This window comes from Palaemon carinicauda, chromosome 16 (genome assembly GCF_036898095.1).
Source record: "Palaemon carinicauda isolate YSFRI2023 chromosome 16, ASM3689809v2, whole genome shotgun sequence".
NCBI lineage: Eukaryota > Metazoa > Arthropoda > Malacostraca > Decapoda > Palaemonidae > Palaemon > Palaemon carinicauda.
In genome coordinates, this window is record NC_090740.1 from 19,835,572 (window position 1) to 19,850,627 (window position 15,056).

Here is a 15,056-nt window from a genome sequence, read left to right on the forward strand (position 1 = left end):
ATACAGTATGCTTCTTCTTCTTTGCCCCAGTCGAGATTTCATTAATAATTATATGAGCAATTCTTACACCATAGCCACTTCCTGAATTTATAGCGTGGTCAGCCTTTATCTGCTTTACTGTCTAAATATTCTCTCCAGTCATTCCTGGCTTTTCTTTTGACCTCATTGTCAATACTGGAATATTTAATTTTCATTACTTCCTCGAAAACTTTCAATAATCAAATTCTGTCTTTGTCTCCTTTTAATAGTATCCCAAGCATCATTTGATATCCATGGCTTTCTCCTTGTAACTGCATGTCCCAAGATTTCACTACCAACTGACTGATATATGTTCTTAATCAGACCATTCTTCATTAATTGTCTGTTCTTAATCTCTTAAAGTTTCTAAAACAGCAAATTGATTCCTACATTCAGTTGAAAAATTTTCTCTGTGCTCTTCTTCTAAAAGCTTAGTTATATCACACCTAGGTATTCTATCCATCTCTCTGCTGGGTGCTTTCAGTTTCCATTTCAGTGTGGCAATGACGAGCGGGTGATCACAATCAATATTGGCACATATATAGCTTCTTACATGTCTCAGAGTCCTCCTTCCCTCTTTATTAATGGCAATGTAATCTATCTGATTTTTTAAATGCCACATGGTGAAGTCCATGTATACTTGTGGATGTTCTTGTGTTGAAAAAAAAAGAGTACCTCCAATGACAAGATTGTTTGCTGAACAGAAAATTATAAATCTGATCCATTTTCATTTGCAACTTCACCAAGACCCTCGACACCATCACATACACAACAGTAGATGTTAAATTATTTTAATTAAATTCGATAAATCTTTATCATTGACATACATAATTCATTATAACAAAATCTCCACATATAGTAAAGTCACTGTCACTAATAGTGCAGTTTTTGTTATACAATTAGTTATGCAATACAGCCTACTAAGTATGTAATGTACTTAGAAAAGTACATGATTTTTCAAGTGCTTTTTTGCTAAGTACAAGTCCAAGTACATTGAATTTTAAAATCTCAAGTACAAGTACAAGTACTTGTACCTAGACCCATGTCTGTTAGATACACACCCTCTGATGCAGCCACAAATAACAGGAGTTGAGGTTATCAACAGAAGTTGCCTTCAGTGTCTTAGCAGCCATATGGCCTCCTTCAGCTTCAACGCAGATGGGATACCAATTCACAAGGCAGGCCACAATCTCCTCAGGTAAATTACATCGTCATGTGTCTGTAATGCTACTATCAAACTTTTGGCAAAACATAAAGGAATACTGTAGCTCCTTCACAAAGGGAAGTATAAAGCTTCTTCAGCATCAACTTCCCAAAGTTAACTGCGAAGAATTCTTCTTACCATTCTTCTTCTTCTTACTGAACTCTTCCCCACTTCTGAGTAGGCTACCAACAGTACTCACCACAGGGAGCAGACTATAAACAGTCATGCCCCTCCAATGCTAACTCAAATTATAGGGATCAACAGCAAGTTTGGACCTAAATCTTCGACACCACTACTCTCCTCTACCAAGGTGCAATATCATTTTATTAATTTTCATTAGTAATATGCACACACAGTGAAAAGAAAATAAAGCTAGAATTTGAGAGGTAGCAACAATACATGCATACTGCTTGCACCCAAAGAGAAAAGTGACAAGTCTAGGTGACTGACAGGTTGGTAGGACTTCCTCACATCACCAGTTGGTACAGTAGTTATAAATACCTAGTTAATGATTTAATGGCCATTCCAGCTTATGCTGAATTCATATACCTATCTAAAGGATAAAAGGCCTGTTATCCCATCAAGAAAATTAAACTTTTCTCCTTCCTCTCCTATAATCAACCAGCACGGAAACATTGTACAACTTCACTGGGTAAATATCATCCTCAGTGTCCCAGAAACTCACCTTCCTTCTTGGATCTCCTAATATCTCAATCAACTGAGATTTATTATTATCAAAAGGAGGAGATTATCAGTCCAATGAGTTGCACTAGACTCTTATGGAGCTTGCATTGTTGACTAACCTGTTTAGACATACTGTAATGCAGTTTTCACTTTTTCAGGCCTCTACCCATGAAGGTCAAGATGTTCAACATGGGGCTCCTTGGTAACCTTAACAGGACACATTTTTTGAAACAATCCCTTACAAACCACCAACCATGACACTGACGTCTTTAATATGCACACATGCAAAGATCTATAAAGACTGGTGATTGCCATGGGCTAACCAGTCTTTTAAGCTGAGCAACTTATAATGATGGCAAAATAAATTATGGCAGTTATAAAGTGATATCACAATAGCTTCTCCCAAGAAAGACAGGGAGTCCTCTTCTGCTGGTTCAATATATCCACAGCAGTTGAAATGATAAACTTGTTATCAATATACGAAGAATAAAAACGTAAATGTTTATTTCCTCCTGCTTTGAAGAAAAGTTAGTTAAAATCTATACAAAAATAAACAAACAAAATCTCATAGGCAACTACAATTCCTGTCCATGAACCCACACACCTTTAGAATGCCACCTGAATTTTGCATGAAGCTGGAAAATACTGTAAAATCAAATATTGTGAAGGTTTCGGTTAGTGATGAGTAGAGAAAAGTAGTTAGCAAGCAAGCATATAAATTCGTCACAGGATACCAAGCAATAAATCCCAAAAAATCGTAGCAAAAGAAATTAGTGTATATGAGAGCATTAGCAAACTGGAACTCAGTCAGAAAGATGGAAGCTGCAGTAACTCAATTCGCATCTAACTATGATGAAGGGGCATCTGGAAAAGTAATTAACGATGATACAGATTGATAAACAAATGTATAAAACATCAAATGTACTATCTACCTGACTTACTTGTGAATACTAATATAAGCAGTGGTAGAGGTACAACCTTGTGCTAAAGCTTCAAAGATGATAGAGGCATCTAAACGACTGAGCCCCGTACCACCATAATCTTCTCTAGCATATATGGCACCAAATCCCAAAGCAGCTGCTGCTTGCATGGTCTCAACAGGAAAAAATTCCTGAAAGCATACATATAAACAAATACTTGTACTGTACATGAATAGTAAAACATTTTCTGGATAAATATTTTGTCATAGTACAATGAATGAAAATATTACAATACTATTCACAAAGAAACGAATATCTATACATACTGTTTACTTTAAGGTTTAATATTTACCGGTTTTCGAAGCTTCTAATAGCAAAGCCGAGCCATAAAAATGTTAGTGCAAAAGTTTTAATTTCATAATATTGTACTTTATGCATCACTATAGTTTTTTTAAGTATCCATAATGTAATCTCAGAATAAACCCCCATTCCAATATTCAATCTTATCTTGTGGTAGCTGCAATAACATACAGTATTTATCTATTTGTCTATGGTGTTCATACTATTCTTCTCTTTTAAAAATATGACAAACTTATAACAGAGTTTGTATTTTTCCTAACATACAAACCCGAATTCTTTACTATAGGAGATATTCTAGCGCGAGCTGGAAAATACAGCAGAAAAACCTTAACAAGGTCGTTAACGACCGGGCAGGTAATTACCCCCCTGTTAGTGGTGGGGGAACCGCTGGTCGGTAGCTGCTGTTTACCTTCAATCGGATTCTAACTAGGACTATCCTAGGGGGCGGTGATGGAGGGAAGATTTGTGTTAAGAATTCGGGTTTGTATGTCAGGAAAATTACAAGCTCTGTTATAAGTTCGTCATTTGTTCCTACACTTGATACAAACCCTCATTCTTTCTTATAAGAGACTTAGTCTTGAGTTCCCTATTCCTAGGGAAGATAGTCCCCAGACTAGACTCTTTTGAAGCAACAATCTTCCATTAATCTTCTTTCTTTGTAGATCCCCATAAACTCAGCACGACTGAAGGTTTGTAGCTTCGAGGAAACAAATGTTTCAGGATGAAGTGGGTCAGAAACATTCGACTCGGACCCCTTCAAACTTAGGATTCCCCCGACCTTGCAAAGGGGAAACCTCGTGACCACGAGTATAACTTATATCCTGTGAGAGGAATCAGATGAGTATCATACCTTATTTCCATTGGCGAGTCCAGCTGAAACTGGATACAGACTAGGATCCCCAGATGGGAGGGAGAAGGAGACGAAGAAGATAGATGGAAGTCCTTCTTAAAACCTAGTGTAACCCAGTATCCTCAGCCAATGGTTACTGTCCCCTGAAAGGGCGTAAGGTAGCTACAGCACCCGTTGACCTGTCACAATAGGCCATATAGAAAAGGTGTCTAGAGACCTATGTATCAAGTCGCTCAAATAGTGAACGGTGAATGTAGATTGGCGTTTCCAGACCCCAGCACTTAAGACTTGGGAGACTGAAAAATTTCTCTTAAATGCCAGTGAGACAGCCACTCCCCTAACTTGATGGGCTCTGGGTTGTGCTGCCTCTGGGTCTCCATGAAAAGACCTCGCAATAACTTTCTTGAGCCAGAAAGGGATGGTGTTGCAAGAGGTTCTCTTCTTTACCTTGTTGGTACTAAGGAAGAGATGACGGAGACGTGGTCTGAAAGGTCTGGTGCGCTTCAGATATTTCTTTAGCGCCCTGACTGGGCATAGTAACGACTGGTCAGTATCCTGTGTTACCTTATTGAGGCTGGAAAACTGAAATTCTCGAAATCTCTCAGCGGTAGATGAAGGATTATGAGTCTAGCCACCAAGCCCGGTACGAAGTTGCGAGACACTTCCCCCCCCCATCCCTTGGAATGGGTGATGACGTAAGACAGACCTTGTAGCTCACTGACCATTTTAGCCGAGGACAGAGGTACGAGAAAGATGGTCTTAAGGTTCAAAAAGAAGCCTGAGGCCCTTAAGGGCTCATAGGGCAGACCCTTCAGGGAACGTAAGACACGTCTCACGGTGATGGTCTAATCTCAACTGGGGGGGGAAGATCACTCAAAACCCTGAATCAACCAAGGTGATGTCTTCTGAGGTGGAGAGGTCAACCCCTTCTCAGTCTACAGATGAGGCTCAAGGCTGAGCGATAGCCCTTAATCGCCGAGACTGAGAGGAGCTTTTCCTCACTGAGGTACAAAAGGAAGTCTGGGAACTACTGATTCCTTCCTTTTGAGAACCCAATTGCTCCACATGGTCGCTGTTGTAGCGGTTAAGAAGTCCATTGTCTTGGCCCCAGAAGTTAGGACTTCCTGTAGGGACTGCCTGGAGTCTTGGTTTGACAAGTCGTCGTGGCTCACGAGGTAGCCGACTGTACCAGACCACGTTTCAAGCCAGAAGGGACATTGAAGAAGCTTCCATTGCCGAGACTTCTGTGACTGAGAAGAGCCTAAAAGAGTAGAGTGTATCTTCGAGGATTAGCCCGGTGTGAGCCTCGCCGTGAGGGGATCCAAGATCAGAGGAGAAGGGTTGACGTCTCTGATCTCGGCGAACAGACCAGGTTTAAAGGTCACTCAAGAGTGGCAGAGGCAAGGGACAGTGACATTGCACTAGCAGTTAGGACAATGCCCTAGAGACTGACCATATATTCCATATATTATATGGTCAACGACCAAGCCTCCTCTCCATTCCAGCTAGGACCAGGGAGGGCCAGGCATTTGCTGCTGATGACTCAGCAGTTAGACCTAAAGGCTCTCCCAAACTCCCCAACCTTAGCTCACAGGGATGGTAAGGTTTCAGGAACTAATGGCACTAACGAGTCTGAGCGGGACTCAAACCCCAGACTGTCAAACACCAGTCAGAGACGTTACCAATCAGGCCACAGCCAGAAGATCAATTCTGGTCTTAGGGTTTGGGGTGGACGACATAGCCTGTCTAAGGCTGGAGAGTCAAGAGGTCGAGGAGACAGATGCAAATCGCCGAGGCATGAGATATTACACATAGTTCTTAGAGTCCTTAAATAGGAGGATTCTAAGCCCTTCGACGGCAGCTCTCATGAGGAATCCTCAGGCTGCGTTAATTCCTCGCGTGTTATTACAGGTAAAGTGGAGACGCGAGTAGCAGACAAACCTTATGTCTTACCCCTCGCATCTTTCTTATCGAAAGGGGAGGAACGGTAGAAGTCGGAGTGTCTGGAGGTAATGGCGAAGACTGTTGAGGAGAGTCGGAAGATTCTCTGTCATAAGAGCAAAACTCTTGGTGACGATGGTTGAGTGCATGGCGCTAATTGCGTGCGTGCGCGGACACTCTGTGCTAATTGTTACAAGAGCCCGACGCCTCAGCTTAACTGAAACTCGAAGGTTCCAAGTTGTGTGAACTCGAAAGTCCAGCGCGACAGAGGCCCGAAGGACTCCTACGGCGGTCATGAGAACCCGTAGGATCAACATGACGAGAGTTCAAAGGCTCCCGATCACGCCCGCCGAAAGGGTGATCGTCACGAGACCCCGAGGGGTCAACGTGAGAACCAGTAGGTTCAAAAAGACGTCTCCTAACAGCACGTGGGGGAAGAATGTCAAGGATGAAGATAACTCCTCCGCAGGGTAGATTTGTTCTCCCGAAGGTCGCTTAAAACAAGGCTCTCGCTCCGCCCCTGGAGGAGAACCAAAAGCGTAAGGGAGAGGAGTGCGGATCAGCAAACTCCTACAAGTTTTCTCTCGTGAATGGAAGGAAGGTTCTCCCAAAGGAGATCGCCTAAAACAAGCTTTCTCCCTGCTCTACGGGGAAAAGCGTAGGCGTAATAACCTCTCTCTTGCAAACGAGGGAGAAGTCCTCCCGAAGGAGGATATTGCCTAAGGCAAGCTTTCTCCCAGTTCTATGGGAAAAAAGCATAGGCGTAATAATTTCTCTCTTGCAAACGAGGGAGAAGTCCTCCCGAAGGAGAACAACATCGCCTAAGACAAGTTTTCTCCCAGTTTTATGGAAAAAACGAAGGCATAATAATCTCCTCCTCGTGAACGAGAGAAGTCCTCCCGAAGGAGGACATCGCCTGAGTCAAGCTTTCTCCCAGCTCTTATGGGAAAAAAGTGTAAGCATAATAATCTCTCTCGGGAACGAGGGAGAAGTTCCCCTCGAAAGAGGAACAAGCCTTAGACTTGCTTTTTCCCCAGCTCCAGGGGAGAAAGCACAGTCTTAGGGGACAAGATAGCAGAGGTAAAACTCGTCGAGCTGTTCGCAACTCTTCACGAAGGAGGGAAGGAGGCTGAAGTGGGGAAGCTCTCCCTTGGAATGGGGGGTGGTTCTCTCACGCAGCCCAATTCTGAGGAAGGTTATCACTCCCTCGTAAGGGGAGGTTCTCTAACCCCTGGAGGCAAACGTCCTGGCAGCAATCTATGTTTCCCAACAACAAGTTGATCAAGTTGCAGGTTGACAACGAGTGGTACCTCGTAACATGGGCAGCTCATGAGCTGTCACATGAAGCGCAGGATAATGATTAGAGCGGCCGAAGCCATCAGCATTGTGTTCTACGTCACTGCTATCTGGGTGTTTTCTTTTAGCCTCTCTAACACGTTTCTCCTTTTCCTTCTGCTCTCAACCGAAGAGAAGAAAGGCCGAACCCCTGCATTTTCTTCCAAGGTTTCTGAGGGACTCGTAATCCTTAACTCCTTAGGGAGCAAAGGAACTGGGGAGGTTGTCCTGTCTGAAACACGAGAGCGAGGGATTGACCCCGCGAGTGTATGACCGGAGATTTGCGTGCGAACACCTTGCGTGATGGGAGTCTGAAGACTGCCATAAGAGTAAAACTCTTGATGGTCATGGGAGCAGTGTTGGTTGAGCGTACGCGAACACTCCACACGACAAGAGTCCAAAGACTCTCTGTCATAAGAGTAAAACTCTTGGTGACTTGTTTCACGAGAACCAAAAGGTTCAGCGTGATCGTGTGTGCCCCTAAAGGTTGTGTTGCGAGAACCTGAAGGGTCAGAGCAACGGGAAACGGAAGTTTCCCTTGTCACGAGACACCGAAGTGTTAGCGTGACTAAATGCACGAGAGCCCGAGGTTTCAGCAACTTAACTTGCGAGAAAATGAAGGGATAGCGCACCAGGAAACCGAAGTTTCCTTGTCACGAGACCCCAAAGGGTCAGAGCTCAAGAAGTTGAAGGCCAGAGCGATCTTCTCTGAAGATAAGGAGTGAAAGCGAGGAGAAGCCCTCTTTCTGACTTTTCTAGAGGGAACGGAGACCCTCAAACTATTATGCGAAGAAGAGTGTTCGAGGTCAGGACGTGCTTTGCCCTTGGCCGCGCTCCTGGCTTCTTAGATGATCCCTCACAAGAGAAAGACGACAGCGAGGCAGAACAATGACGAGAGGGAGCGCTCTTCTTAGGTTTGTGCCAAGAGCGCTTATAGTCTCGAGGCGAGACAGAAGGCGAGGAAGAGCGAGAACGATGATGTCTCTTCCTACATCGCCTGTCCCTTTGGCAAGAACATCTAGTTGAAGGGGTGCTAACTCTCCTTTTCCTCTTCTCTCTCTCCCTCCTGACCTCCGAAGAGGGCAATGACGAGGAGGAAGCGCTCTTCTTATGTTTGTGACGAGAGCGCTTATAGTCTTGTGGCGAGACATCTCGTAAAGAGATAGAAGGCGAGGAAGAGCGAGAACGATGATGTCTCTTCCTATGTCGCCTGTGTCTCCAGCGAGAACGTCTGGGCGAAGGAGAGCGAGCTCTCCTTTTCCTCTTCTCTTTCTCTCTCTCCTAGCCTCCGAAGAGGGCGAGGAGGAGGAGGAGGTACTGCAATGCTTGCGCTCGCAACGTTGTAATTTGTAGATGCGCAACGGAAAGCGAAGTAGGCGCCACAGGAGCTGAAGTTACTATATACACTAAAACTTCCATGGGCGCCAACTGAGTTTTTATTTTCTATTTGTTGTGCTCTTTGTCCATATTCATCATGGTGTAATTATCCCTTTCTTTGTTTTTACAGAGTAATGACGCCCTGCACTCAGGATGGATCATATGTTAAAATTTCTTATAAGATGGTGAAGATTGTCAAAAACAGTTTTACTTGGATAAATTATCTAAATTAAAGAAATTTGGAGAACCTATTAAAGATAGGCGGCGAGATCGATTAAACTCCCATCTGCTTTTGATGCCTTTTTAATTTCAATCCAGTTATTACGCAAAGTATCAGAGCTTAAATTAGAAAAAAAAAGACTGAGAATTCTGCCAACGACAAGAGTATTGTAGAGGAATTTGAAAGTGCTAAGTTTGACCTCGCTGATAATGTTGACTATTTCATATCCACATACGGTTATACAATTTCTGGTGGTATTTATTGAATATTGAACAGAGTGCTGGGCAAGGGCAAGAAATAGCAGGGAAAGAAGAAAGGGAATTATCTGTGTTGGGTACTACTTCTATTTGTGTCCACATCTACTAAATGATGAAACTTGAACTCCATGGCCCTACTCCTAAAGGTAAACCGCGTGGTAAGAAGATGACCAAGTGTCAAAATCCCCTTGGAAATTGACCTTAGTTGTACTATTAACACAGGTGATGGTACATAGCTCATGAGGATGTTGTGTAAAGATTTCAAGATCGTGATTAGACGATACAAGTTTATTTTTTGTGCAAAATCTGCATCACAAACCAAATATGTATGTAAATCAAATATTTGAAGGATTGATTCCTCAAGAGGCTATGTATGGGGATATCTATGTCTCTCTTTCTGATTTTGAAGACCTGTATTTTCTCATCATTGTATTTATTTTTTTCTCTTTTTTTTTTTTTTTTTTTGTAAACAGTGTTTATTCCCCCCGCATAACCTGTCCCCTTCTCAGCAACCAATTAATAATGTGTCCTTGCTTCCTTTCTAAAATTTAACCTCAGATTCAAGCTACTTACTATATTCTATACACGTATTCTGTTGGTTTTCACCGGAATTAAACCATCGATCATACTACCTGCTTTTTCAGCAAACTCCAGTAAAGAAAAATAAATCTTACCTAAATCACAAAACCATGACATTCTTCTGAAGAACTGTGTACTCTATGGAATAATCTTAGGAGACAGGTTGTAACTGGGTCCTCTTGCCCAGTATAAAATCAAGGGGTGGTGCCCAGTGCCCAGTTCATTCTTGATTGTTTACTTTTTGCTCAGATCTCTGGGCATTCCACCGTATTTTATTCTTGTGTAGTGGAACGGAGTGTGGTCAGCATTTGGACACTAGACAGTCTGCATGCTACATCTGGCCACAGTCCGCAAACCACTACAACACAAGAGCGTCCTTCAGGTCCTGGACAGGTCCGCATAATGAACGGCAACAAGAAGAACACCTGAAAAAAAAAAATGTAATAAAGTATAAATCAAATGGCGGTCAATAGCATTGGAAAGTGGAGAAATGTCCGCTGTCAGCCGATGCAAAGGCAAAAGTAACGAGACAACACTAGTATATGTGTGGGCAAGGTAGCCGGCTAGCCCCTACCCACAGCTAACTAGCGGTGGGGTAGTTACACCTCACTAAAAGTCTTATGGCTATTCTTCCAGCTTTGCCGAAAGTATAATCCCTAATAAACTGCAAAAGGGTTTGTATTTAGTGTTGGAACAAACATTGGGGAATGAGAGTTTTTAAATGGATCCATTATGACTAGTTCTACCAGCATGCTCAGAAAGGTAAAAAGTGGGACTTTCCTTCTTTTTCAATAATACATCTAAAGATTATCAATGCCACTGCTGCATAGGCTAATGAAACAAAATTGATGTTATGTATGTTGAAAAAAAGGCAATACAAACCAGCCTCAACACATTTTATAGAATTATGGCATACGTATTAGGTTTTCTTGTCAATCTTTTAATACGGACAACCTTTTTTACAAACCGATAGCTTCACAAGAATCATTCTGTCACTAAGACTAAGGATGATATCAAGAGTTTCATTTAGGAAAGAACGACAATATTTTAAAATGAGTTATACCCAAGCCAACTACATTATATAGATATAAACAAACCTTTTCATCCCATTCTGCCATGTGAGGTAACATTTCATTTAGAGCAAAATCTGTAGCTAATTTTTGGATGGCACATTGTTCTTCTGTCAGTCCATGTGATGCTGCAATGATAGATCAAGAATAGTACAGTGAAAGGAATGTAGCCAGGAGGTCATATTAAGCTTCCATACTCTTTTATAATACAGTAATAGTAACAATAATTTACCTTACAGACTTATCCTATTTCATTTCATTTAGCTTATGATGATATAGTTCTACAGCATATATATTATCTTCCTATGGCATCAATTTAAAGGTAATATTTCACGTTGTTATAGGTTCATAAAGTATTTTTTAACATTTCTCTATAGCTACCAGCATTATTATTCCATTTATGTCTTAATATCTTATCATTTGCAACAAACTTTCTTCTATCGTATACAAATTTTTTGGAAATTTATACCTAATGTATCAAAGTACCAGTAAGAAGCAAAATATACATATATATTACTGTACTGTAAAAGCTATAGATCATATTTGTTGCCAAATGTCAGTATATAGGAACAAAGAATTGAGGGTGAGAGTGGGTGTGAGAAATGAATTAGCAGCTAGAGTGGATATGAATGCGTAGAGGTGGTTTAGCCATGTAGAGAGGATAGAGAATGATCATCTGCTGAAGGTGGTAAGTGTAAGAGTTGATGGGAGAAGGACTAGAGGAAGGCCAAGGTTTGGGTGGTTGGTTGGAGCGAAGAAAGCTCTAGTTGACAGGAGGATAGATGTAACAATGTTGAAAAATGAAAATGAGAAATGCAAATTAATTCTAAATTTATTCTTATTGTCATTTTTATTGTTTACGTTGTATTTGTAAAATGCATTATTGTATTTCATATATTTTGTGTACTGTTTATTTTGTTTATCTCCATTCCATCACAAAAATTCTTCTTTTTATTACAGTGATGATGTCCTGCACCCAGCAGGGATCATATGCCAGAAATTTATTATAAGATGGAGACTGTCAAAAAAAATAGTCACTTGAATAAATTATCTGAATTAAAGAAACCTGTATTAAAGCCTATTAAAGATAGGCGGCCAGAACATTTAGGACTCCCCTCTGCTTTTGATGTACAATCTTTTTCTTGTCTTCATTTTTGTAATAAATTATTTTTGCTGTTAAACCTATTTCAATACACTTCCTCACCTAAGATATTCCCCATGCCAGCCTGAAGTTTTTTTCTACTTTGTAATATTATTTTTTTTTCTTCTCCTAATGTTTGTAATGTTCAAATAATTTGAAATATAGTGAGGAAACCTACCTAGAAAGCATATTGCTCCTCTTATTTAGGACTCCATGCATAGCACTGCAGAGACGGGGAACCCAAGAAAAGATAAAAGGGAAATTTGAGGTTCTTGCTGGGTCCCCTTGCCAAGTACAAAAAATTGATGGGTGGTGCCCAGTTCTCTTGACTGTTTACCTTTTGCCCAGATTTATGGGTATTTCACCATTTTATCTTTTTGTGTTGTGAATGTTGGAGTGTGGTTGGCATTCGGACACTAGGCAGTCTGCGTGCTACATCTAGCCACACTCCGCAAACCATTACAACAGTGGCAAAAGAGTGTGCTAGGAATAGAAATGAATGGCGAATGATTGTGACAGTTCTGATAGGCCCAGCTACTACCTCGGATCACTTTGATGACCACTGAGGTAGCGACAGTAGGGGAGTTAGCATATGAAGCTTTATTTATGATGGAAAATGGGGGAGGGTGGGCTGAGGTACTTTAGCAGTACTAAACTCATATCTATTTTTCGGTGAGATAGCCATGTCGTCCTGATGGAAAGTTCCTATAGGTAGCTTTCTAAGGGATATTTGGCTACAGTGATATTCCCAGAGAATTAACCTTTAGGTCTTCAGAATTCTAACTCCAGGCGCGAATATCCTTAAAATTTCTCTTAAGGATATCGCATATATCAGGGGACGTATATCTTGATATGACACATAGCAATCTTCACCCCGAATAGCGTTTTCGCTTCGAGGGGGAAGAGTGGCATAAATAGAAGGGGAGCCGTTATCAAGGTTACCCTTCCTCCCATACTACTATAGGGTATCTAGATGGCGCTGTATCCAAGATGGCGCTCATTCCTTGTAGCATTGAGCATGGTGCTACAGATATAGTAATTTCGGGAGGGATCCTGCCAGGGCCTTTTCTATAGAAAAGGAGGGTGGGTCCATCAGGACGACATGGCTATCACCCAAAAATAGATTTTTCGCTTCGCTCAAAATCCGTTTTTTTGGCTCAAGCCATGTCGTCCTGATGGAAGTTTACCAAAGTACTGTATCTGTGGATTTTCATAGGTGTCTTAACCTTGGGACAATTTTTTCTATGGTCATCTGGACCATTGAGACAAATGTCGTTACCTTTATCCGTCATTACCACTAATCATAGACAATGTTAGTGTCAACTATATCCATTGTTTGTAAGCATACAATAATATGAGGTTTACTTAAATAAATAAGTAAGAGAACTCTGGCATATCTAATGTGCTAATTGCAGGGTGAAATAGGTCGCAATTACATTCTAATATACATTTATTTTGAATAAATGACGAAATGGAATAACAAGTGTAACGAGTGTAACGTATACAGAAAATATTTTTCTCCCTGAAAGGGAAGAAATGATGTGCCACTCTAAAATTGAAAATTTTGATAAATTTTCCCAATATAATTTCTGTAAATGTTGTATACTATCAACACGGTGTACTATGTACACACGGCACAAGTGTTATCTGTATAATTCCACACCTGAGATTTTGAACAGTCTTAGTGTCACCATGGTGACACTCACTTAAAAGGTATCGCACTGGAAGTGTCAGCACCTTTTCACCCTAATTGATAGTCCTAATCAATTAACTGTTCATCGCAGCACTAGACGACAGGTTTTAATACACTACCTGCCGCCACCACATAATGCTTCAGTTCGTGGACTTGCTTTGCATAGTGTTTGTGAACACACTGGATGATTTCCATCCAGTAATATGAGCGAAGACGCTCAAAGTCCATACACTGAAAAAAGTTCAGTGAAGAAGCAATTTTTCTCGGATCATGACCTGCGGGTGTACTGTCAGGATCCGCTCTGCGAATGAGGTAGGTGAGCTTTGCCCTCAGTTGTTTTAGGGCTAAGTTTGATCCTGAAGCCTTTGAAGAGCTGTCCTCCCCTAAAATGTTATTTTCATTAGTAAAATAAATTTTTGAATATACTTACCCGATAATCATGTAGCTGTCAACTCTGTTGCCGACAGAAATCTACGGTCGGGATACGCCAGCGATCGCTATACAGGTGGGGGTGAACACAACAGCGCCATCTGTGGTCAGGTACTCCAGTACTTCTTGTCAACACCACCTCAATTTTTTCCTCGGTCCACTGGTTCTCTATGGGGAGGAAGGGTGGGTCAATTAAATCATGATTATCGGGTAAGTATATTCAAAAATTTATTTTACTAATGAAAATAACATTTTTCAATATTAATCTTACCCGATAATCATGTAGCTGATTCACACCCAGGGTGGTGGGTGGAGACCAGCATACATGTTAACAAAGAAGCTAAGTATCCCGAATTTTATTTTATTAGTTATTCAAAAATAACATAAAATAAATAAGTACCTGGTAAGGAAGACGACTTGAACCATTACTCTGCCTTTATTAAGTACGTCTTCCTTACTGAGCGTAGCGGTCCTCTTAGGATGCTGAACGACTCTTAGGTGCTGAAGTATAAAGGGCTGCAACCCATACTAAAGGACCTCATCACAACCTTTAACCTCGGCGCTTCTCAAGAAAGAATTGACCACCCGCCAAATCAACAAGGATGTGGAAAGCTTCTTAGCCGACCGTACAACCCATAAAAAGTATTCAAGAGAAAGGTTAAAAGGGTTATGGGATTATGGGAATGTAGTGGCTGAGCCCCCGCCTACTACTGCATTCGTTGCTACGAATGGTCCCAGGGTGTAGCAGTTCTCGTAAAGAGACTGGACATCTTTGAGATAGAATGATGCGAACACTGACTTGCTTCTCCAATAGGTTGCATCCATAACACTCTGCAGAGAACGGTTCTGTTTGAAGGCCACTGAAGTAGCCACAGCTCTCACTTCATGTGTCCTTACCTTTAGCAAAGCAAGGTCTTCTTCCTTCAGATGAGAATGTGCTTCCCTAATCAGGAGCCTGAATAGGTAAGAAACTGAGTT

The 15,056-nt window shown here is 41.4% G+C and overlaps 1 protein-coding gene across 1 annotated transcript in view; it reads right to left on the reverse strand.

Annotated features, from left to right (window-relative positions):
- LOC137655682 (isobutyryl-CoA dehydrogenase, mitochondrial-like) overlaps positions 1-15,056 on the reverse strand; it is an 80,010-nt gene that overhangs the window by 53,912 nt on the left and 11,042 nt on the right. The window contains exons 2-3 of the mRNA XM_068389641.1: positions 10,843-10,943; positions 2,848-3,017 (exon numbers count right to left, since the gene is read on the reverse strand). Of these exons, the coding sequence (XP_068245742.1) occupies positions 2,848-3,017; positions 10,843-10,943 (271 nt within the window). The remainder of the gene's footprint in view (positions 1-2,847; positions 3,018-10,842; positions 10,944-15,056) is intronic.